Below are 26,031 nucleotides of genomic sequence, written 5' to 3'. Positions count from 1 at the left end.
AAAAAAATCAAATGAAGAAACCCGAATATCCCAAAGGCATAGCTGGACTCAAGTCTCAAATGTCTTTCCTTTCCCCTTTTCTTTCTCTCTCTCCCTCCCTGTGTCTTTTCCTTCCTTATTTGTTTTCTTGTTTTACTTTTTTTTTTTGAGCTAGGATCTCAGATATCCCAGGCTAGCCTCAAATTCATTGATGACGGAAGTTACAAAATAATCCCACACTAGCTCAGAATTACACAGAGGCCTACATTAATTATAAACTGGTTGGCCTATTAGCTAAGGCTTTCATATTAAGTAACTCTCACATCTTACATTAACCCACAATTTTTGTCTGTATTAGCCATATGATAACCTTTTATCAGTGAGGCATTCTCATCTTGCGTCCTCTGTGTCTGGGTGACGACTGCAGACTGAGTCTTTCCTCTTCCCAGAATTCTCCTGTTCTCCTTGACTCATCTCTAATTCCTGCGTGGCTACTGGCCAATCAGCATTTTATTAGACCAGTACAAATGACAAATCTTTACAGGGTACAAGACATTGTCCCACAGCAATTCATATTGTAGGAATAGCCTTGAATAGCCTTGAACTTCTCGTCCTCCTGCCTCCCTTTCCAGAGTGCTGGGATTGCATACATGTGCCACCAAGATCCAGTTTATGTGGTGTTGAGGATGGAACACAGGTCTTCATGCATAGTAAGCAAAAATTCTATGAACCACGCTCCAGCCCCAGCTTATTTTAGTGTGTGATGCACACCTATAATTCCAGCTATCAGGAGGTAGAGGCTAGAGGATTGTGAGTTTAAGATCATCCTTGAATACATACTGAGTTCAAGGCCAGCCGGGGCAACATAAGACCCTGCCTAAGTTTCTCCCTGCCAGAAAGAATTTCCTGATGGTCAATATAGAGCATCAAGATAAACACAGATCCTTGTGTGCTCTGTGGTTCCCAGGCACATAAAGTGGCTCCAAGTTGTCTTAGCATTTCTATTGCTATGACAAAACATCATGACCAAAAACCAAGTTGGGCTGGGTAATGGTTTATTGGGCTCACACTTCCACATTGTAGTCCATCGTTGAAGGAAGCCAGGACAGGAACGCAAGCAGGACAGGAACCTGAAGGTAAGAGCTGATACAGAGGCCATGGAGGAATGATGCTTACTGGTTTGCTCTTCGTGTCTTGCTCAGCCTGCTTTCTTATAGAACCCAAGATCACCAGTCCAGGAATGACACCACCCACAATGGGATGGGTCCTCCCCCATCAATAACTAATAAATAAAATGCCTTACAGCTATGGAGTCTTATGGAGTCATTTACTCAATTAAGTTTCCCTCCTTTCAGATAACTCTAGTTTGTGTGTCAAGTTGGCAGAAAATGAGCCAGTGCACAAGTTATAGATTCTAGGCCCAAGTCTCCAGAAACAGGCTACTTCCAGTTCTTGTCTCTTGGGACATTCAAGTCAAGCGAGTTGCCACCTGAATAATAAAGTGTTCTGAGGTTACCAGGGGACAAGAAGCTGAAGCCACATAGAGAAATCTAGAAGGATCAAAGGCTGTGTAAAGAAATGGAAAAGGCCAAGGAAATCAAGCTCACTGTATGTGTATGAAGAAACCATCTTGAAAGTGAATTCTTCCGACTGGACAGTCCCACTGTCCCCAAACCAAAGCACACAGCCAAGGTCAGCCTGAGTTCTTGACCCACAAAAATGATGAAGACCAAAAATGTCTTTCTTTTGGGCCACTGTGGTTTGGGATAGTTTGTTGCACAGAAGTAAATAAATAGAGCACATTATTCTCGGTGACAGAAGGCAGTAGATAGACAGCGAGGACACACAGTTTTCTTGGCAGTCTTCAAAATGCAAGCAAAATGCTATCTCTTCGAGCACAAAGGTTTTGTTTGTATAGAGTGGTTCCAGTCTGACAGTCCTAAGTTAAATTGTAAGTATATAGGTATGACTATTGCAAATACACATAGATATCGCTATGGAAATTAAAATATGTAACTTCATATTGCACACTATGGACAAAAACTGTTTCAGACTCTGCCAACCTCCACCCTTACACTTCCCAGTTTAAAGTATGTGAAGTTGAGCTGGCTGAAACCTGCAATCCCAGCATGAATGAAGGAAAATTGCTGAGTTTCAGATCAGCCTGTACTACATAGTGAGTTCCTTCCAGTCTGTGCTGTGGAATGAGACCTGTCTGGTTGATGATGGTGGTGATGGTGGTACTGGTGTTTGAGTTCCAGATAGTTGCCTTGGCCTTGGTATTCTCTATCATGGTACTTAAAATACCATAAATATTTATGAACTAATCTCTTTAACCAGGCCTGTGTTTTCCTTTTATTTTAAATATTTATTTATTTATTATGTATACAATATTCTGTCTGTGTGTATGACTGCAGGTCAGAAGAGGGCACCAGACCTCATTACAGATGGTTGTGAGTACCATGTGGTTGCTGGGAATTGAACTCAGGACCTTTGGAAGAGCAGGCAATGCTCTTAACCTCTGAGCCATTGCTCCAGCCCAAATGTGTAGCCCAGGCTGGCCTCGAACTCGTGATCCTCCTGCCTCTGCCTCCTTCAGCAAATCCTACTGGCGTGCACCACCACAACCGGCTTCCTTTTCTTGTTGTTATTCTGAGACAAGGGGCTCATGTAGACAAGGGCTGATCTCAAACTAAATGTGCAGTCAAGGGTCGGGCCCCATGGATGTGGATCCATTCCATCTTGACCAAAGGTCAGAGAGTTCAGGTCTATTCTTGCCCCTCCAAGGATGTGACAGGAGGTTTGAACCAGAGTGTGGCTGCCTACAGGATGGTTGGTCTAAGGTGTGGTCTCTACATATCCTGCTTAAACAACAGAATACTTAACTTAGGATATTTACTTGACGTCTCAGGTATTAAAGAGGCAAGTGCTCTGTTTGTCTTTGTATCATGGTAAAGCAGTCTTTTGCCTCCCCCCCCCTTTTAGATTGGGGTATATAAGCATATGGAAAATAAATACAGGTGAATTCAGTATTCACTGGGTTGTCCTCCCAACTCTATTCTGTGTTGCTTTTTCTTTTGTATCTGTTGTCTGCGAAATTTTCTAAGCCACACGCCCCTGCCCTGGAACATACGAACCCTTCGGAGCTGAACCCCAACAGATGTCATCCCAACATGGGGCCCTGACAGTCAAGGATGGCCTTGAATTCCTGATCCTCTTACTGTTATTGCCATGGTGCTAGAACTACAGGCATATATTACCACACCTGGGTCTATACTTTTCAAGCTGCAAAATTAACTTACTAGGGGCACAAACCACATTTTTTGATGAAATAGACCTGTAAGTATGATGTATTACATATGAGTATTAAATGGAGATAGAAAGGAATGTGGGACTGGAGAGATGGCTTAGTAGTAAGACTTCTTGCTACCTAGGCAAGAGGACCTGAGCTCAGATCACAGCACCCTGTAAAAAGGAGAAACATGGGTGTTCATATACACACCTGTGACTGTAGCAGTGGGACAGGTAGAGACAGGAGGATGCTGAGCTATTGGTCTTCAGCCTGGTTTCAGGTTTCAGTGAGAGATTCTGTCTCAAACGAGTAAGACATAAAGTGATAGAGTAAGACACTCAACCTGCTCCTGCATACACACGTACATCACATGCTCCTGCATACGACATACATCACGTGCTCCTGCATAAACACGTACATCACATGCCCCTGCATACACACATACATCACATGCTCTTGCATACGACATACATCACATGCTCCTGCATACACACGTACATCACATGCTCCTGCATACACACGTACATCACACATTTTTGTATACATACATCTCATGCTCCTGCATACACACGTACATCACATGCTCCTGCATACGACATACATCACATGCTCCTGCATACACACGTACATCACACACTTCTGTATACACATACATCTCATGCTCCTGCATACATACATACATCACATGCTCCTGCATACACACATACATCACATGTTCCAGCATTCATATATCACACATACACACACATACATATATAGTAAATTTTCCTACAAGAGAAAATAATGAGGCTAAGTATGGTGGCACGTGCCTTTAATCCTAGTACTCAGGAGGCAAAGGCAGGAGGATTTCTGTGAGTTCAAGGCCAGCCAGGGCTACAGGGTGAGACTGGACTCAAAAAAAATGATTACATGAGGGAAGAGAATGAAGGAAAGGAATGTTGTCGAAAGAAACAGCTAAAAGAATACATGACATGGTTTATTCTGGAGCAAATATGAGTGGCCAGGTCCCCGGAGCACACGTTTAGGTCTCCCCAAATATAATCATAATGCTCAGTGTAGACGTAGTTTAGTAACAGAACAGTGAGTAATAAATCAAGAACACACTGGTAGAAGCATCAGAGGAACAGTCACGGCAAGAGGAGGGAAACCTCTGCCATAGGCTTCAGATGCTATTTCATGACGGGCTTAGCTTTTGGGTGGTGGAACCTAGTGGCCTGCTAAGTTCATACTTTCCAAAAAGTCTTTCTCTGTTAGGTATGCTACAGAGGTGGGCAAGGAATGGCTATTGGGGGGGGGGCAAAAGCTGGCCGCAAATAAAGTGTAATTCGACTCTGGGCCTGCAACCTTCTAGCCTCTCCCATCAGACACAGCTTCCCTCCAGGGATGCTCATTCCCAGCAATGGAAGCAATGGGAAAAGAAAGAAGAAAACTGACATTACACGAACTCTTATTTTTTGAGACAGGGTTTCTCTGTGTAACAGCCCGGGCTGTCCTGGAACTGCTTTGTAGACTAGGCCGGCCTCGAACTCACAGAGATCTGCTTACCTCTGCCTCCCAAATGCTGGGATTAAAGGCGTGCGCCACCACCTCCTGGCCTACAAGAACTCTTTTTAAAGGCTTGGTTGTTTACAATTTCAGAGAACTATCCTCTTGTATGCCCTCCCCCACCCGCTGAACCTCTTCTTCCCAAGAAATCTCCTGCTTATTGTCACTACCACTGGATGTGTGTGTCACACTGCGTTTAATCACACCTGCTTGCCTGGCATGAGTAGGGGTTATTTACTTGAGAAGGGCAATTTTGTCAGTCGCTACAACATTGAGGATATCCTCACTCCTCCAGCAACCTTTAACTGCCTACACTGCTCAGGGAGAGGTGTGATCCTATGAGCCACTCCCCCACCCACGATGGAATGTTGACAGGTCCCGTCTGCTACAGATTTTGCACAGAGACCTATTGCTGTCGCGAGTTCGTGGCTGTATGAGCTATACCATGACCAGAAGACAGCATTGTAAAGCACACCTTCCCCTCCTCCAGTTCTTACAGCCTTTCTTTCCCTTTTCCATAATGCTCCCTGCGCCTTAGTAAATGTCCCATTTAGGGCTGAGCAGGCGGCCACTTTGATCAGTTCAGCGTCTGGATTACCCATTACAGACCAAGGCTGAGCGCAGCACTTATGTACGGACACAAACATATGTGTTTAGGAGGCAATTTGATATGATGCCCATTTAGCAAAGCAACATTAGTCTGCCTCCCCGTTAGGGCCAAGATCTTCCCCAGCTGTGGACTTTGGAACAGATTTACACTATTTGGCACAATTTCTTCCTGTGGTGCCAGCCTCAAATCCAATCAGAAAATGATGGCTTACCACTTTGTAGGAACTCCTAAAGACCAAATATTAACATTGACTGATTGGCCGGGCACTGGTTTGTTTTATTTTCTTCTTTTGAATCAGGATCTCCTGTAGCTCAGGCTGGCCTCAGTATGTAGCTGTGGATGGCTTTGAACTCCTGATCCTCCTGCCCCCATCTCCTAAGGATTGTAGGCAGACACAAGCACGCTCTTCTGGCACTCACGCGGCTGCAGTGAGTGCTGTTCTTCCTCAGCCCTCCCCCACCCCTGGTTATTTATTTTACTTGTGCGTTGTGCTGAGGACTGAAATCATGCCCCAACTATAGCTCTGATTTATATTTTAATATCATGAATCAGCAACAAATTAATAACAATAGGAAAAACTTTGAGACAGGGTCTCATTGGGCAACTTTGGTTGGCCTAGGACTTACCATGTTGACCTGGCTGGCCTCAAACTCAGAGATCCACTTGCCTTTGCCTCCTGAGAGCTGGGATTAAAGGCATGTGTCACCATGTCTCACAATGGGAAATGTTTTTACGTTTTTACACACACACACACAGTACTTTTTTAGACTCTATCAAAATACAAGTCTCAGAAAGCTGAGAAACAGGTGTGAGTTCAAAGCATAACCGAGTGCCGAAGGCTCCCTCTGGAGGTAGCAGATCAAGACGACAACTCGAAACTCATTCTGAGTCTCTTGGCAGAGGTAACATGTGATTCCAGCGTCCACCCCTTTTTCTTTTGTTTCTTTTCTTTTTTATGTATCTTTTGGTGCGGGAGAATTGTCTGTATTCTGTCGATCATGTTATAAATAAACGCTGATTGGCCAGGCAGGAAGGACAAAAACCCCAACAACAAGCAGGCCTGGCCCTCCATGTTACAGAATGGCGCCCACGTGGATAACTTCATCCACAAAAAGCCTGAGAAAGCTTCGGAAAGACTGGACTAAAGCATTTTGGTTTTCAGCCGTAGCAGGAAAAAAGCTGGCTGTTTTATTTTATTTTTTTTTAAAGATTTATTTATTTATTACATATACAGTATATATTATTTATATATGTATATACATATTTATTATTTATTACATATACAGTATACTTTCAGGCCAGAAGAGGCCACCAGATATCATTACAGATGGTTGTGAGGCACCATGTGGTTGCTGGGAATTGAACTCAGGACCTCTGGAAGAGCAGTCAGTGCTCTTAACCTCTGAGCCATCTCTCCAGCCCAAGCTGGCAAGGACCTTAAAATGCCATAGAGTTGTGGCAAAAAACTTCTCCATATTCCTTAGCAAATTAAAGACCCATGTGGTCAGAAAAAGAGAGATATACAGTAAAGGGAGATTCAAAGAGTAAGAAAATCTCTAAATGGTTTACAGTGTATTAAAAATATATACAGGCTAAAGGTTAAGGTTCTCACAGAAAAAAAAGAAAGAAAGAAAGTAGCCTGGGAGACAGAGACAGACGGATGTCTGTGAGTTCAAAGATAGCCTGGTTTACAGAGGGAGTTCCAGGACAAAGATACACAGAGAACCTGTCTCAAAAAGCCAAAAGTTAAAAGTAAAAATAAAAGAGGTTAAAAGAAAGCCACGTAAAGATGGAAAATACACAGAGAATCTTGAAACTGTATGTTATTATGCTCTCTTTGAATTGTTTGAATGCTAAGGAAGGAGCAACAGCTGCTAAAAGATATTTGTTTATAAATGCTGCAGAATTAATCCAAGATAGGTATTTTGAAAATGCCTTGACTTCACAGTTGAAGTCAAAAGGTATGTTACTTTGGAGAAGATTTTGCTTTTGTTTCCACAGAAAATGAGAGGCTGTGGATTTATTCAGAGTTAAGAAAAATCCAGTTTGACCAAGGAAGACCACCTGAGAAGTCTCCGGCAGGAATAGATGGCCCAGATGTCTGAGTTCTTCATCCAGAACAGGTTCAAGACTGCTGCCTGAGGTGATCAAGACTCACAGGATATTTCAGTCAGGACTTGATCATAACTCTAAATTTTCTTTAGGTCCCCATAAGATTATCATCGCCCCCAACCAGCTGGAAGTAGCCTGGAATACTATGCCCACATTCCCAAAAATGGACTATGGATATTTTCCTTTGTTTTTTATTAAAAAAAGAGGGGGAAGTGGTGCAGGAGAATTGTCTGTATTCTGTCAATCATGTTATAAATAAATGCTGATTGACCAGGCAGGAATTTAGGCGGGAAAACCAGACAGGAAGTAGAAATGATGTAATGAGAACAGGAGAATTCTGGGAAGGATTCTCACACTCCTGCCCAGACCACAGAAGCAGCAGGATGTGATCTGCCCCACTGAAAAAGGTACTGAGCCACATGGCTAACCTTGATCAGGAAAATAGGTTAATCAAGATGTGAGAGTTAGCCAGTGAGAGGCTAGAGCTAATGGGCCAATCAGCTTATACTTTATGGAGACCGATGTGTGATTTTCTTAGGAGATAAACAGCTGGGGTTAAAGGGCAGGACAAAAACCACAACAACAAACAGGGCCCCTGTTCATGTCACAATCTTTCTTCCTATGAATATAGTTAGAGCTGACCTTGAAAGCTTCACCCTCTTCCTCTGGCCTTAACCTCCCAAGTGCTGGGGCTGCAGGCTTGTGTCACCACAGCAGGTTTGGCTCTTACTCTCCACAAGTCCAAATCAAAGATGGCTCAGCAGATAAAGCACTTGCTGCCAAGCCTGGTGACATTTTGATCCCCGATAGCCACATGCCAGAAAACAGACTCCTGCAGGTTTCCTCTGGCCTCCACATGTGTGCGTGCGTGCGTGTGTGTGTGTAAGAGAGAGACACATCGTCATGAAATAAATTAAGGTAATAAAAAATAGTCTGCCAGATGGTGGTGGTGCTGGTGCACACCTTTAATCCCAGCACTCAGGAGGCAGAGGCAGGTGGATCTCCGTGAGTTTGAGACCAGCCTGGTTTACATGGTGGTTACACAGAGAAGTCCTGTCTTGAAAATCAACAACAAAAAGACACTAAATCCCACAGTCCATAACCTAGTTTGTGTTAAGATTTATTCATTTTATTTTATATGGCATCTTTCCCACATGGCAGCATCCTTAGGGATCTCTGAAATACCCAGACAGACTTAAATAAAAAGAAAAAAAGGGCAACATAAATGACTGTAGAAAGCACGAAGCGAACAGAAAGCAAACAGCCAATGGCAAAGGGCCAGAGAGGGAAGCCATCTCTCCTGGCAGCGCATGGCCAACACACAAGGCTCTTGCAGCAGCTGCCCTTGCCCCAGCCTGTTCAGCCCGAGCCAGCCTATTTACAGCCAAGTTTACACTTGCCCAGTCCTTCAGTCACAGCCCATTGAATCTTCACCCCACTTGAAATGAACTCTTAACTTGAGCCAATGGGCTTTTTCCTCTCAAAATCTTACTGTTGGGATTTAGTGATTTCTGTCTATTTCTATTTCATGCATGACCTGAGGCCAGAGAGGAGTTCATATTTGGTCTTGTGCTAGGAGGAGCAGAGGAAGTAGATCTGCCAGGAGGAACAAGAGTGAAGCAGACATGCAGAAAGGAACTGTAGGGGACAGGGGACGGACCTAAAGAGAGTGAGCACCCTGCCAGACTTGTCAACGGCCTTAAAGGCCTACCTATACTTCTTCAGGAAAGTTCAATCTTGCCCTTTGGTCCCATGAAACAACTTTTTTCCTTAAAGATTTATTTTTAATTATGAGCATGTGTGTGTATTTGCATGAGTTTCTGCACATCGAATGTATGCAGGCACTGGCTGAAACCAAAGGACAGTGTTGGATCCCTGGGATCTGGAGTTGCAGGTGGTCATGAGCCACCTGCAGTGGGTGCTGGGAACTGAACTTGGATCCTCTGAAAAGAACGGTAAGTCTTCTAAATGGCGAGTCATCTCTCCAACCCTCTTTAAAAACTTCCTGTTGGCATATAGCAGTTCTACAAGATAATGGATTTCATTCTGACTTGTGTGATGCATTTGGATTACCGCTGACCCCCTTCCTCTTCTACGTGTCCTTTTGTTAATTTTTTTAAATTGGTGATTCAATGAGTTTAATTAGGGTTACTTACATGCAACTCACCAGTGGATACACCACTGAAGAAAGTCCTTCCCCCAGCAACCTTTAACTACTCAGGTAGAAACTGGGCCTCTTGCGATCCCCCCTCCGCCCCTGCTCTATAATGGAATGTCGATAGGCCCAATCTTGTGCTAGTCCTTTGTAAGTAAGCAATTACAGCTGCTTGGAATTCAAGAGTTTGACGAGCAGGGTGTGGTCATGTGAATATTTAATTCTATCACTCAGGAGGCAAAGCCAGTAGAACATCTGTGAGTTCAAGGCCAACTTGCTCTATATATCAAGATCCAGGACAACAGGACCACATAGAGAGATCCTGTCTCAAAAAAATAAAAATAAAAGAATGTTTGTGGCTCCAGGTTTGTTTGTCAGCATTCACATTCTAAAGGACCCAAGTTCGTTTCCGAGCACCCACATTCTAGAGGACCCAAGTTCATTTCTGAGCATCCACATTCTAGAGGACCCAAGTTCGTTTCCGAGCATCCACATTCTAAAGGACCCAAGTTCGTTTCCGAGCATCCACATTCTAGAGGACCCAAGTTCCTTTCTGAGCATCCACATTCTAGAGGACCCAAGTTCCTTTCCGAGCATCCACATTCTAGAGGACCCAAGTTCCTTTCCGAGCATCCACATTCTAGAGGACCCAAGTTCGTTTCAGAGCATCCACATTCTAGAGGACCCAAGTTCCTTTCCGAGCATCCACATTCTAGAGGACCCACGTTCGTTTCCGAGCATCTACATTCTAGAGGACCCAAGTTCCTTTCCGAGCATCCACATGAGTCGGCTTACAAACTACAGCTCTAAGGGATCTGGCACTCTCTTCTGGCATCCACAGGCATCAGCACATGTTTCATACACACAAACACATGATTTGTAATAAAACACAATGTCATCATGTCTATATAGCCTGGGAAATATAAAAGATGAAAGCTAAATCATGTTATAATATATATATATATATATATATATATATATATATATATATATATACATTTTGAGCAAATGATATGCTCAATAACAATCACGTCTGCACTATTAATAGACTCCAACCAGGCATGGTGTTGTTGCATCGTGATACCAGCTACTGTTACTAGGGCGCTGACTCAGGAGGATCCTAGACCTTGACACAAAGTTGGGTGATGTAGCAAGACCTCGTCTCAAAGAAACAAAAGCGATTGCTACTTTATGTAAATGCATCAGTGCACACATTTTATATTACGTACCACATACGTCTTCATGTGCACGTTTTATATTATGGCTCACTTGCAAGCTCATCCCTTTATTCACACACTCCCATTCATTCAGCTGCTTATTCAATCAACTGAGTACATTTTCTACTAGTTGCTGCTGTGTGAAAACAAAGATCGGTGTGCAAGCCGTCCCTTTTGTCTATCCTGCAGAGTTCACAATCGGGTGAAAAAGGCAGCCATCAATGAATCGGCCGCATGTGCAAATTTACAATTACAGCTGCGAGGTTAAAAATGCCAGAAGCTGGTGGAAGAGGTAAACCTACCTGGACTGAGAGGAGATGGGAACTTCAGGGGGTCTCCCTGTGGTCATATACAGTAAACCGCCACTTGAAGAACAGTCTGGAGTTAGAAAGAGGAACAGCGGTCCCAGTAGGGAAGGGCACCTGGTACTGTGAGGGGCAGACCCATGTGGCTGGACCCAGCTTAGTAAATAGAGGAGGTTGGAAACATGCTGTCCTCCACTCCTTTGGAGTCATTTCAGAGAATGAGCTTTGTCCCGAGAGCACTGTGAAAGGAGAAGAGGCAGGGGGTGAGAGTTGTCTGGCAGAGCTCACTCTGGCTGGCAGGGTAGGGCTGTGGGACTAGCCTTTCTCAGCACTGGCATTGTTGTTGGTATTTGGGGCAGGATAATTCTGTTGCTGGGGACTGACCCCTGCAAGCCATATGTTCAAAAGCATTCCTGCTGGACACTTTTAGTGGCAACTGCCCTCATAGTTACAACCAGAACTGTCTCCAGACATTGTCAAAAGTCCCCAGGGAGCCGGGCGATGGTGGCGCACGCCTTTAAAGAGGCAGGCGGATCTCTGCGAGTTTGAGACCAGTCTGGTCTACAGAGCTAGTTCCAGGACAGGCTCCAAAGCCACAGAGAAACCCTGTCTCAAAAAACCAAAAAAAAAAAAAAAAAAAAAAAAGTCCCCAGGGACAAAAATCACTCCTCATGGGCTGTGTTTAATTTTCTTGGTTGACTACTTCATTTCCCTAGACCCAAACAGAGCCCTGCAGTCCTGAGTGGGGTACCCTTGCAGATCACACTTGAGGCTGCTTCCCTACTATTCCACTATTGCATAGCTAGGGGCTTGATGCTTGTTAGATAACCATTCCTGAAGAGAATGTCATCCAAGAAGGGTTTGTCTATGAAGCCCTGGCTGTCCTGGAACTTACTCTTACTCTGTAGACCAGGCTGGCCTTGAACTCTGCAGACCCAGTGCTGGGATTAAAGGCGTGCCCCATCACTGGGCCTAACCTCTTCTGTTACCCTTGAACACCACACTCACTTTCGCAGACACACACATATGCAGAGTTAAAAATAAAAGTAGGCGCTGGAGTGGCTCACTGATTAAGTTCTTGGTGCTTTTACAGAGTATCTGAGTTCAGCTCCCAGCCCCCTCATCAGGCAACTCACACCCACCTTTAACTCCAGTTTCTGGGGATCTGACACTCCTTTTGGGTCTCTTGAGTTCACCAGGAATGCATAGTGCACACACACACATACATATAACTTCATTTTTAATTATTTTAATAAAAGAATTGGTCTTCTACATAGATTTGTAGAAAAATTTTACCAACCTGTTCATTCTGTAGCTCAGGCTGGCCTTGAACTTCTGATTTTCCTGCTTCTGCCTCCCAAGTGCTAGGACTAGACGTGCACCACCACTCCTGCTTTCTGTGGGGCTGGCGACTGAAGCCCAGGCTTCATTCACATGCTGGGGCAACCGCTCCCCACTGACCTGGCCCTTACTTTCTAGAGCAGGCTGCCCTTGAGCTGCTGGCAACCCTAACTCAGGCCTCTCAGGTGTTTGGAGCACAGCCGGGAGGCACCACACCCAGGGCTAGCCCAGTTTTCAAGACCCAGGAATTTTTTTTTTCATATCACCCTGCCTTCTTTGGGTTAGAACCGTGGAACAGAAAGGGCCCAGCACCTTCTCATTTCTTGAACTGGCTCCCATCACAGCACCCCGCTTCCCACAATCTCGGTATGGGTTGTTATACTGTATCCAGCATGTAGCATATCCTGCTTGGGGAGGGAATTAAAACCCTACTACGTTTTCCCCCTGCTCCCTCCCTGACATTCTACAACCCTTTGGGTGTGGTGACACATTTCCAGCACTCTAAAGGCAGAGGCAGGTAAATCTTGAAGCTTGAGGTCATCCTGATCTACAGAGTTCCAAGCCAGCCAGTGTTGCACAGTAAGACCATTTGAAAAAAATTTCCTGCTAGGTGGTGGTGACACACACCTTTGATCCCAGCACTGGGAAGTCAGAGCCAGGCAGATCTCTGAGTTTGAGGCCAGCCTGGCCTACACAGAGAAACCCTGTCGTGATAAGCAAAACTCCTACAGCTAAAGCTAGCACTTTTGAGCAGCTTTCTGCCTCCTGCAGGGGAGGCTCCAGTTTGCACTGTTCCACTGTGGCTTTCTGCTGGTTTTGAACCCAGTTAACTCTCAATTACTATTCTGCAGCTGCCTTCTCCAGGTCAATGGATAGGCGGTATTGTACCGCCCTATCACCTTCCATTTCTATTAGCCTACCTATTCAAGGTCCCAAGAGAAGGCTGATAGACCTTTAGAGTCATCTTGGCCTTGTCACTTAGCCTCCCAGGTTGTTAGGATGCTATCCCAACTTCCACTGAAAAAAATTTTTAAATAGTGATTATTACTTTTTTTTTTTTTTTTGGTTTTTTGAAACAGGGTTTCTCTGTGGCTTTGGAGCCTGTCCTGGAACTAGCTCTGTAGACCAGGCTGGTCTCAAACTCAGAGATCCACCTGCCCCTGCCTCCCTGGGGCAGGTGGATCTCTGTGCTGGGATTAAAGGCGTGCGCCACCATCGCCCGGCTGTTTTTTTTTTTTTTGAAACAGGATCTATGTAGTACCTATGCTGGTCTTGAATTGGACACACACATGTATCTGGAATGCTGAGCTTAAAGGGATGTACCACTATACCTAGCTATAAATAATGCGTATTATCTTTAAATTATCTATTTGTGTGTCTGCACATAACTTGCAGGTACCCTGAAAGGCTGGGGTGACTGGATCCTCTAGAGCTAGTTACAGGTGGTTGTGTGGCACCTGATGTGGGTGCTGGGAGCCAAACTGGTCCTTCAAAGTGTTCTTAAGCAATGAGCCATCTCTCTGACCCTGAAAATTTACATACATCAGATTGCTTAAATTTTTTTCATGTGACTACCATAATTCTATCAGATCTCTCTGCTGTGGATTTAAATTAAGAACTGCCATCCATGACAGCCTTGAGGATTATTTTTGCTGTGCTAGAGAGAACCCAGGACTACACACATGCTAGGCCAGTGTTCTATCTACACCCTAGCCCCATGTTGATGGAGTTAAGAGAGACATGAGCCAAAGATCTGGAGTTTCTAGGTCTCTGGGTTGCTTCACGAGTTCAAGATGACCCTGGGATCAAAACCAAAACAAAATAATCCCCACCAAAAACACTGCCACCACAACCACCAGGTATTTTCCTGGCAGCTGTGTAAGTCAGGCAATGTCAAGAATAAGCACCTCTAAGCAAACATGAACTTGAACCCAGCAGAGGTTGGTTCATTTATAAAAACCTCACACTTTGCTGGCCAATCTACCCTTCAGATAGATCCACTTAAGGGGCTCAGAACTGGCCTGCTGTCCTAAGTTGGACCTCTGGTATCCACAGGGTAGAAAACTCACTTCAAGTTGTTTGGACCCCCATATACTACACACCTTCAAATAAATGTAAATTCAAATGATTTTAGATACACAAATTTGAATTTTCAGATATCCTTTCCATGGCTTTCAAATGCTTATAAATGCAGAAGCCTGGGACTGGCACTTGAAAGGCAGAAGCAGTTAGAGACCCTGACTAAAGAAAGGCTTGTGGACCTGTGATCCCACCACTTAGGTGGACTAAGGCCAGTCTGCAGCTTCTAGGATCCCTATCAAGCACCAAAAATTAGCCGACAGGATCTGGAAGAGATGGCTCAGCAGTGAGCATTAACTATTTCTTACAGGGACCTGGTTTCAACTCTGCACCCACAATGTGGCTCGCAACCATTTGTAGTATTCATGCTTAAATCTAATATTAAAAGAGAAGGCCTACAGAGCAGCGGTACTTAACCTCCCTAATGGTATGAACCTCTTAACACAATTCACATGATCCCCAACAATAAAATTACTTTCATTGCTACTTCATAACTAATTTTACTGTTGTGAATCGTAATGCCATGTAAGTATCTGGTATGTGAGACCCTGGGCTCCATCTCAAGCCTAAGTAAAGCATACTACATACAAGTGGGGGGCCTATTGAGATGGCTGTTGGTAAAGGTCCTGCTACACAAACCTGGCTACCTGAATCCAAAACCTGGAACATACTTACAAGTTAAAGACAACTGTAAAGTTATCCTCTGACCTACCTCCGCACTATGGGTCATACATGTGTGAACAGTCACAATCTTAACCAAGGTGCTCGGTAACTTATGTGCATAGTTACTTTAGTTACTTGCCTACATACGCGTCAAGTCAGCAGCACCCACAGAGGGGCTCACCCTGAAGCTGGTGTAATATAACAGTGTGAGCTGTGGGTGCTAGGCTCCAGATCCAGGACTCCTGCAAGAGTATCAGTCCTCAGCCTCTCTAGCTCCCAGGGAACAACTCTCCACGTGCACCGCAGCAGCTTATCTTATTAGGTCTGGCAGGGGAAAGGGAAATTCAGAACTCTACAAACCAGAACAGCAGTTCAAAAGGTTCCACGTTTTATTACTGGAGAAACCACTCCCAATTTAAACATGATCAAGTCTCCAGATTGAAAATGTTGAACTTCATCTTGTAACACTCATCAAGGATCACGATTCATCATTAATTGTTTTGCCATTCATTGTTGACTCCTTACAGACCCAGCTTCGTTCTCCTCCAGTGTCTTCTCTTGGAGTTGTACCTGCAGAGAATGAAGACACAAGTTACAAGGTGGTGCGGTCATAATATAGCCGCTCATTTTTTTTTTAGCAGATTTGGCCTTTTAGGGAATAGGATAATTTAATAAGGAGCTTCCCTAGAGAGTTCCAGGCCAGCCAGGCCTACACAGCCAAGACCATCTCCAAAATAAATGTTACATGAGTGCAGGGCCCTGGGTTTAGTCAACATGTCAAGAATTGACAGGCTGGGGCAACCCAGTTTAAAAAAAGGGGGCAGGACACAGTGGAGACACCCCCTTAATTCCAGCCTGGACTACAAAAACCGTCAAGTCAAACCAAGAAGATTCAAAACAGAACAAGCTTTGCCAACCCTACCTTCTCTCTAGAGTTAGGAGGGTTGAAAATCCAAAGCCCATATGGGTTGGACAGCTGAGTGCAAGGGCAGGCAATCTACTGAGACCCTGCCTTAAACCAAGCACTGGGGAATCGCCAGGTCCAATACCCACACTGCAGTGCAGGGTCAGATAAGTAAGGGTAGATGCAGACAGTTGAACCCCTTCCTATGGACCATACACAAAGGTTCCTGCAAAGGCCAACAAGATGCTCCTTGGGGAAAGGCGGCTACCATGCAAACCTGGCAGCCAGAATTCACCCCCAGAACTCATTTAGGTAAGAGAAAGCACCTCCCAAATTGCACATAATTTGCTGTTTGTGCCAACGTGTCACGATTTTGCTCCCAGTAAGGTAAAATCATCAACAGTCAGCACGGCTTTTCTTTCAGCAGGATAATGGCAGCACTCCCACAAGATGAAGCACTGCAATTGCGACCTGCTTTAAATGGTCAAAGCTGGGAGAGGGGCTGGGGGTTACAGTCCCATACAGAGACCTTGCTGAGTAGAGCATGCAGGTGGCCCTCACTCAAACCCATAGCATCCATAAACGTGAGCCAGAAATAGAGAACTCTGTGGGTTAGGGTATATAATCCACCCAGCAAAACACCATTCACAACTCTAGGACATATTGCTAACCCACATATCAACTAGCAGTCCCTACTCTCATCAGCCAGGGCTCCAGGAAACAAGCGCATGCATTTACAGTATGTGTTGGCTCACACCTGTAATCTCAGCACTTGAAAAAGGCAGCACCTACCATACCAGTAGATAGAAGATATCTATTAACTAGAGTGTAAGGCCCGAGTGGGGAGCTGACTTCCAAGTTCAAGTGGCTAAATTAACTGAGAATATAAACCCTCAACTTAGCAGAACCACAGGCAGTCTGGACTATGGAGACCCTGTCTGAGCACAACCCACCAAACCAGTAGCCAGGCGAGACAGCTTGGAAAAGTGCTATCAAGGTTGAAGAACTGAATTCAGTCGCTAGAACCCATGTGGTCAAAGAGGACCAACTCCCACAAACCAGTCTCTGACCACATGCCGGCATGCATCCCCCACACAAATGATTAAAGAAAAATACACATGAACTGTCCGAACTGTTGCTGGCTGCCTGGCAAACTGTCAGGACTTCGCATGCCTATTTTTCCTCCCTCCAAGGCTTCAGACTGAACTCACTAAGTAAGGCACTTCCCTTGCCTGTGGGGCCCTCAGTTCTTCTGAAGCTGCCAATTCAAAGATTTCCCACCAGGAAAGTCAATCTCCTCAAGCTTTCATAGGGAAATTAGCAAGGAACTGAGAAAAACCTGCCCCCAAAGCCTAGCTGTGACTGCAGAAACCAACAAAACATTTACAAAAGGTTTGTGGGAGGGATTTCTGGAGCTCTCTATGAGGTTAAGTAGGCAAAGCCACTTCCTTGGAGCCCAATGACCTAAGTTGGATTACCAGGATCCACGTGAATGGAAAAGTGATTCCTGAAAGCCGGCCCCAGCCACGTGCACCTTAGTATTCAGGTCTGTATTGGCCCGACCTTGGAATTCGTGTCTTCAGCCGGTAGCCACTAAGAGCACCACCTGTGTGCACTCAGAGCATCTTTCTCTCGTGTGCCACTTTTTCTAAATTCAGTGCACGCCCCCCTACACACACAAAAGGAGCCGCAGCATGGTAAGCAGAGAACAGCTGTCCCAGCGTGTTATCTTCCAACTACGAATCCACACGCCCCAAATCATGTAAGAGCTGGAGACCCGCAAGCAGGGCAGTAGGGGCTTTACCTGATTTTGTTGCCAGTTTTCATCCGAATCCACTGAGGAATAGGACGATTTTGCTTTTGTTTCTTAGCCAGGAATCGCTTGATTCTGAAAGTCTTGTGAGAAGACTACGAGGAGATACAGTTTAGTGACCCCATAGTCCCAATTTCCCTCGCTCTACCACCTGGCCTGCGAAAAATATACACCCGGGGAAATCTCCCCAACACCGAACTGTGTAGTCCTCTGAACCTCATTATTCCCCTCAAGTCAGAGTTCATGGCTTAAACTTAATTGTCTTAGATCAAGACTGATTAATTACAGAGTCAGGTTTTTTTTTTATTTTTCGAGACTGGGCTTCTCTGTAGCTTTGGAGCCTGTTCTGGAACTCACTGGCCTCGAACTCATAGAGATCTGCCTACCTCTGCCTCCCAAATGCTGGGATTAAAGGTGTGCGCCACCACCGCCCAGCTACAGCGCCGGGTTTTAAGCCCATGCTCGAAAAATCGTGCTAATTTACTGTTTATCCTGCTGTGCTTCAGACGACAAACATAGAATAGCTAAGGTGGAGGGGGAACTAATTTACTGCAACTAAAATGGCGTTGGGTCAATCCCGCCCAATCATTTAAATCAGTAAGTCTAGGCGCTCTACTTTTGAAAACAATATTCTCTACTTTCAAAAGGCAGTGTGCACTTCTCCTGAACCACTGTAAAAGTTCTAGATTTTCCTGAATAAATGTAGCTACGAATCCCACTTTGAGCCGAAACGCCAGTAAACAATGTATCAGTAGGCAACGACTGGTGTGCTGTTAGCAGACGCTTCCACGGAGTGATGAAGAGCTTCCGAAGGCTCAAGTCCCATTAACCCTTACTGCGGACAGCTGCCTGTGCAAGCCCCCACTCTGACCTGTGCTCTCTGTGCACGCCAAGGCAAGGCTAGCGTTCAATCAGCCGCAATCAACCCTATCCTTTTGCCCAGAATCGTCGGCTCGAAGCTAAGCGAAGCAAGAACACTGAACTGCTCGCCAGACTGCACGATGAACAGCCCGACACTGTGGGGAGAAATGGGCTTGCTAATTTTATGATGCGTCCGCGATCCGAGCAATGGCCAAACTAACTCCCCAAAAAAAAACCTCCCAAAACTGAAAATGCACCCGCCCCTCGATGCTGTGCAATCCCATCGTAAAGTCATGGCAGCCTGCGGTCTCAGGGAAGCTGCCTAGAATGGGGATGGCAGCCGATAATCTTACCATGGCGAGAAGGCTAGGCGGGCAGGTGGCGCACGATGGCGAAGGAAAGGCGAAGAGAAGGATCCGACAGGAAAAACGCGATTAGAAGACGCAGCTGGAGGTGGAGCTTAGCTAAGCGGTGACGCCACGCGTCTCATCTATCCCCGCCTCCGCGCTCCCATGGGGCCATGAGAACGCGCGCGGGAATTACACGAAACAATTCTCAGGCCTCCGCTTCAGTGGCTGTGTTCTCCTAGGCCACCGTCAGGGTCCTGAGCGCACTTCTCTCGTGGCGGGGGTAGGTGGCCTTTAAGAGGTGCCGAAGTAATTTTGCCTTTAGCAAAATTCGGGAAACGAAGTGGGCGGGGCCAACGCTGAGGAGGGCGGAGAAAGGGCTGCCGTCACTTTCGAGCGCCGCTACTTCCGCCCTTCTTTGGGAGGAAGCTTAACGCGAGGGGCGGGGCTTGGGTGTGCGCCTTTTATGGATATGGGCGGCGGGCATATGGGAAGAGGGAGGGAGTGATCGCTCCGCAGTTTTGTAAGTTCGTTCCCAGCACCCGTGTCTGGCGCCTCCCGGGCGCCTGTAACTCCAGCTCCAGGGAAAAAGATGCCTTTGGCTTTCACAGGCGCCTGCATTCACGATTTACGTCTACATATCCCCTATGTAGAAGCACACTGACACAACCAGAACTTAAAAAAAAAAAGAATTTAATTGAATAAAGCCATATACGGGGGCCAGGGAAATGGTTAGTGGATAAAAGCACTAACCACACTAACCATAGGGCTGGAGAGATGGCTCAGCCGTTATGAACACTGGCTGCTCTTCCAGAAGTCCTGAGTTCAATTCCTAGCACCCACGTGGCGGCTCATGATCACCTACAACGGTATCTGATGTCCTCTCCCGGCACGCAGGTGTACATGCAGAGCACTCAATAAAATTAAATATTTTTTTTTAAAAAGAAAGAAAAATATTAGCCATGCAACCTTAACAACTCAGTCCTGAAATGCGAAAGCACGGGCCACGGTGGCCAACACCTTTAACCTAGCACGAGGGAGGCAAAAAGCAGGAGTGTCTCTGTGAGTTCAAGGCCAGCCTGGGTCTACACAGCCAACTCCTGGACAGCCAAGACTACTTAAGAGAAATAATGAGGTTCAGAGGACTCCACGTTTCAGTGTTGGGAAGATTTTCCCGAGTGTATATTTCGCAGGCCAGGTGGTAGAGCTAGGGAAATTGGGACTGAATCACACGAGTAAGCTCTGGGGTCACTAAATGGCTTTCATCTCCTGGTAGTCTTCTCACAAGACTTTCAGAATAGAGACCTGTCTCAAAGAAAAGAAAGTTGGCCGGGCTGTAGTGGCCCACACCTTTAATCCCAGCACTTGGGAGGCAAAGGTAGGCAGATCTCTGAGTTTGAGGCCAGCTTGATCTACAGAGTGAGTTCCAGGACAGGCTTCAAAGCTACAAAGAAACCCTGTCTCGAAAAAGCAAAAAAAAAAAAAAAAAACAAAAAACAAAAAACAAAAACAAACCCTTGGATGCAGTGATCTGAATACGTAACCCTGAACATCCCTCCAGCAGGGACACCTGGAAGATTGAGGGCCAGCTAGCCTGGAGCACTCAACACAGCAACAGAAACAAGAGAAGTCCTGCCTCAAAAAGGTGGAAAGCATGAACCTCCACACATGTTGTATGTCAATAAAACAAGTTGGGCATAGGTGTGTATACCTATGATGCTCAAGAGGCAGAGGCAGGAGGATGGTGAGCTGTGAGCCAGCCTAGGTTATATATAAGACCTTATTTTAAGAAATATTACTATATAACAAAACTGAAAAGTAAAGATACTATCTGTGGATATCATAAAAAGTTAAAGATTCCTTTTATCAGTGCTAAGTTATTCTCAAAACTGCCTTGTGTATGTCTTCTGGGGAAGGGGACCAGTTCTTGACGTGCAAGGCCTGAGAACTTCATAAACATCCAAGCCATCCTTCACTACCTCACCAATACCCAGCACACACTGCCTTCAGCTCTGAAGTTTCTCCTACTTCCTTTAGCTTCAATTCTCCCAGCGGAGCAGCTAGCTTGTCATGGCCATAAGCAATGCAAGACAGCTCATGGAGTGTTCGGTGCTGCATGCATTATCAGCGCCGACACAGAAAGAGCAAAGGCTCAGACCCATGGAGGTGATAGTTTCTGCAAAGCAACACTCAACACACAAGTGGTGCCACCTGTACAGTCACTATCAGTTAGCTTTTGTTGTTTCTCGAGACAGGGTTTCTCTGTAGCTTTGAAGCCTGTCCTGGAACTCACTGTGTAGACTCACAGAGATCCGCCTGTCTCTGCCTCCCAAGTGCTGAGAGGAAAGGCGTGTGCCTCCAGCACCTGGCATCAAGTACAAAGTATCGACTTTGCACAGGGATTGACTCTGTCCCGATGATGTAATAGGCAAATCTTATCTCTAAGTTTCTAAACAATGCCAGAGGAAGGCTTAGCAAAGAGATTCTTGCTCTTCTTTTCCCGTTTGCAAAAGAATAACAAAAGAGAAAAGAAAAAGAATAGAAGAACGTAGGTCCATAGTAGGGCCAAAGTCACAGCAATAAGGAGGCTGAAGCAGGAAGAGTCCTATGATTTGAAACCAACCTGGGATACATAGCAAATTCCACACCGGCCAGGGCAATAAAGTGGGACCCTGTCTACAGACGTAACTAAATCTCTATCTTTCCTTAGCAGCTGTCAAACTTTACAGCTTGCTATGTGTGTGTTTCTTCTCAAATTCTTTTTCTTTTCTTTTCTTTCTTTTTTTTTGTTTTTTGAGACAGGGTTTCTCTGTGGCTTTGGAGCCTGTCCTGGAGCTAGCTTTGTAGATCAGGCTGGTCTCAAACTCACAGAGATCCTCCTGCCTCTGCCTCCCGAGTGCTGGGATTAAAGGCATGCGCCACCATCGCCCGGCTCTGAGATAGGTTTCTTTGAAGCTTTTGGAGCCTGTCCTGGCACTCACTCTGTAGACCAGGCTGGCCTCGAACTCACAGAGATCCACCTGTCTCTGCCTTTCAAATGCTGAGATTAAAGGCGTGTGCCACTGTTGCATGGCTTCTTCTCAAATTCGAATTAAATGGTCCTAGAGCTTCAGAAACAAACAAGCAGGGTATAGTTAGTTGCCCACACTTTTAATCCCAGAAGTTGTGAAAAAAGCAGAGGCAAATGGATCTCTAAATTCGAGGCTACCCTGATCTACAAATCAAATTCCAGAATAGCCAGAGCTGTACAGAAAAACCCTGTCTTGAAAAACCAAAGCCAGGCCGGGAGGTGGTGGCACACACCTTTAATCCCAGCACTCGGGAGGCAGAGACAGGCGGATCTCTGTGAGTTTGAGTCCAGCCTGATCTACAAAAGCTAGTTCCATAGTTCCAGGACAGGCTCCAAAGCTATAGAGAAACCCTGTCTCGGAAAAAAAAAAAAAAGAAAAGAAAAGAAAGAAAGAAAAAAAGAAAAACCAAAACCAGCACTGGAGAGATGGCTCAGAGGTTAAGAATACTGGCTGCTCTTCCAGAGGTCCCAAGTTCATGCAGGCAGAACACTGTATACAGAATAAATAAAAAAGAAAAACCAAAACCAACCAACCAATCAAAAAAGACTCATGTGCCCTCTGAATCTTCTCCATTCGGTCTTTAATTCCAAAGAAACCAGGAGCTGAGCACAGGTGAGGGTTTGGATTTAATCACCAGCACCATACAAATTCAAAACAATTAGCCATAAAAAATTAAATCTGTGCCTGAAGAAAAAGACCCAAAATGGAATGAACTTTTTTTTGGGGGGGGTTAGTTTTAGGGTTTCTCTGTGTGTCCCTGGCTGTCCTGGAATTAGTTCTGTAGACCAGGGTAGCCTCAAACTTACAGAGGTACACTTGCCTCTGCTTCTCTAGTCCTGGCTGGAATGACACCTCCTCCCCACCCACAGTCCCCATGCTTGCTTATTTGTATGTGTGCATGTATGGTTAAGGATGGAACCCAGGGTCTTATACATGCTAGGAAAAGCACTCTACCATTGAGACATGCCCAGTTCTTATGTGTTTATTCTTTTTTGTTGGTTGAGACAGGGTCTTTTTTTTTTAAGTGTTCTGTCTGTCTGTATGCTTGCTGGCCAGAAGAGGGCACCAGATCTCATTATACAGATGGCTGAACTCAGGACCTCTGGAAGTGCTCTCAACCTCTGAGCCATCTCTCCAGCCCCTTGAGACAGGGTCTTACAGTGTAGTTCAGGCTTTTTTAAAACTCACTATATAGCTCAGGTTGACCTTATATTTACAGCAATCCTTCTGCCTCAGCATCTTGAGTACCAGCATTATAGACAATGAGCCATCATGACTGGCTCCTATAAGTTTATTATTATAAATAATAAGAAATTATGCTTTATGGCTGCAAGGTGGGACATGGCAGCACATGTCTTTAATCTCAGTACTCTGGAAGCAGATTCAGGCAAATCTGTGTGTTCGAGGTGAGCCTGATCTAGAGAGAGAGTTCCAGGACGGCGAGGACTGTATACAGAGACTTTGTCTCAATAAATAAATAAAATAAATAAAAGTGGTGGAGAGGGACAGTAAGGGGACAAACTAAAGTTTGACAAAAAAAGGGGGGATGTGGCAGTAAAATGGCTCAGTGGCTAAATCTGACAACTGAGAACCAATCCCCCAAAGCCCCAAAAGTTGCCCTCTGACCTCAACACGTGCCATGCCATGTGCAAACAGCTCCACAAAATAAATACAATAAAAATTAAAGTTAGGGCTGGAGAAACAGCCCTGTGGCTAAGAGGCGGTACTATTATTTGGGAGGGGTCGGACCGGGCTGAGATAGGGCCTCTGTTCAGGCCCCTGGCTGTCCTGGAACTCAGGCTGGCCTTGAACTCACAGAAATCCCCCAGTGTGCAGGGACTCAAGGCCTGTGCGCCCCGCCCCCACCATCACCAGGCTCAATCTTCAGTGTAGAAAGTGAAAGAAAGGCAGCTTCATGAAAACAACACTGGTTGCTAACACCAAACAACTGCTCAGAGGGAGGAGGGCTGAGCCCTGCCATGCTCTCAACCGGTCCATCCAGTTTAGGGGGTTTCCTCAGCCACACTTGGCAGCTTCCAGGCAGGAGACTCCCAGATCATCTCTCCTCTCACCGCCCCGCTCACATTGTAACCCCAGTTGTTTGTTCCACTGGTCTTTAGTCACTGACGTAGCTGAGTTACTCAAGGACAAGGACTTGGTTTTCTTTCCTTGTCCCTAGTGACTGGCACACAGTGAATAGGAAGTGAATAGAGAGAGGGGAAGAAATTCGAAGGGGCGGGGAAGAGGCCTTGACTCAGGCCACGCAAGACCGGAGGGAGGTGCTGACGGGAAAACCGCCCTGCGTTTACTCAGCTGCTTGCTAACTGGCCAGAGAGGAGGCAGGCGCTGCCAACTCATTACTGATGGTTGGGGAGTAGCCTTTTTCCCAAGGCAGGCTCCTCTGACCTCTACCTTCGCTTCTATTTTGGCTGCCTTTGCAAGAAAACTACATTATTGGTTATTCTCCCTTCTCTTAGACGTCTAAATACTAAATTTTAGTGTTCCTTATATTAAAAATGATCATTTATCAACACCATTTGTCTGGTTTATTTCATGATAGACTTCTATAAAAAGCTATAAATGCAAACTGAATCTATTCTCAACCCAATGGCTTTCAAATGCCAGGCTATTAATAGTCTAGAAGAAGCCACCACATTCTGTGGCTCTCAAGTATCCTAATTGAGTTTTCTCTTCTCTTGCATTCAACTCTGCTGGCAACTCCCCTTTTCCCACTGCAGTCTGGAGTGTGAAGCCAAGGCCTTGCTTGCTCTATCACCAAGCTTTATTCACAGCCCTGTCTGCTACTACTGGTTTTTGTTTTTGTTTTTCATGTTTTGAGATAGCCCGGGGTTGGCCTGAAACTTAAGATGTAGCCAATAGTCTTGAACTCTCCATCTCCAAGTGCTATGATTAGAGGTCTGTTCCTCTATACCCAGGGCCACTACTTCTCGAAACATCCTTTCAGATTAAGTAGCACCAGAATATTTGGCTTTTCTCCTACTCTATGGCTACTTCTTGTCATCCTTATAGAAACATTTTTCTTTTATTGGTAGAATGTTAGAATTCTTTCAGCCTGGAATCTACATCTATTTCTGTCCCTACTTCATTCTCTTTGGCTAAGTGACAGAATCCATGTCTGTGGCTTCAATGACCATCTAAAATTAGATGAGTTCCTAGATGTTTCTCAAGTTCTAATCTCTTCTGACCCATTTGCCCCCATCTGCTCCCCACTTACCGGTCACTCTGCATTATATGAGTTTCCCTCTGCCCAGTTTCCTAACACTCAAGCACTGCCAAATCCAGTGACAACTTCATACTTCTGTTCCCTAACCTTTCTGAGGCAAGGGACACACTGAGCCACTCTCCTGAAATTTTCCCTTATTTGGAAGTACTCTCCCAGTTTTGGGTAATTGTCTTTCAATCATTTTTAGTGGCTCTTCTACCTGCTTCTTGGAACTGGCTTCTACAAGCTGAGAAAGGTGGATATGACCAAGATACACTGATATTGCACAGGGGGCTGGAGAGACGGTTTAGTGGTTAAGAGCACTTGCCACCACTACAGAGAACCTGGTTCAGTTCCCAGCACCTACACAGCAGTTTACAATGGCCGGTAATTCCAGTTTCAGGAGATCTGCTCTGCTAGCACCAGGTACTCATGTGGTACACAGAAATCCAGTCTGACACATAAATCAGTAAAATGGGTTTTTAAAAGATACATTGCATACATGTATAAAATT

The 26,031-nt window shown here is 45.4% G+C and overlaps 1 protein-coding gene and 1 non-coding gene across 2 annotated transcripts; both read right to left on the bottom strand.

Moving 5' to 3' along the window:
• Positions 1-15,665: 15,665 nt before the first annotated feature.
• Rpl39 (ribosomal protein L39) lies at positions 15,666-19,493 on the bottom strand. Its single transcript, XM_075958096.1, has 3 exons — positions 19,230-19,493; positions 18,007-18,110; positions 15,666-15,868 (listed from the first exon to the last, which is right to left on the bottom strand). The coding sequence occupies exons 1-3, from the start codon at positions 19,230-19,232 to the stop codon at positions 15,820-15,822; spliced, it is 156 nt and encodes a 51-aa protein (XP_075814211.1). The 5' UTR covers positions 19,233-19,493; the 3' UTR covers positions 15,666-15,819.
• Positions 16,549-16,680, bottom strand: LOC142841884 (small nucleolar RNA SNORA69). Its single transcript, XR_012909127.1, has one exon. It is a non-coding gene; the product is annotated as a small nucleolar RNA SNORA69 (small nucleolar RNA).
• Positions 19,494-26,031: the final 6,538 nt, after the last annotated feature.

The sequence above is a fragment of the Microtus pennsylvanicus genome, chromosome X (genome assembly GCF_037038515.1).
Source record: "Microtus pennsylvanicus isolate mMicPen1 chromosome X, mMicPen1.hap1, whole genome shotgun sequence".
Classification (NCBI taxonomy): Eukaryota; Metazoa; Chordata; class Mammalia; order Rodentia; family Cricetidae; genus Microtus; species Microtus pennsylvanicus.
The sequence above is the reverse complement of the archived record's forward strand: the minus strand, read 5'-3'. Positions and strand labels throughout refer to the sequence as shown.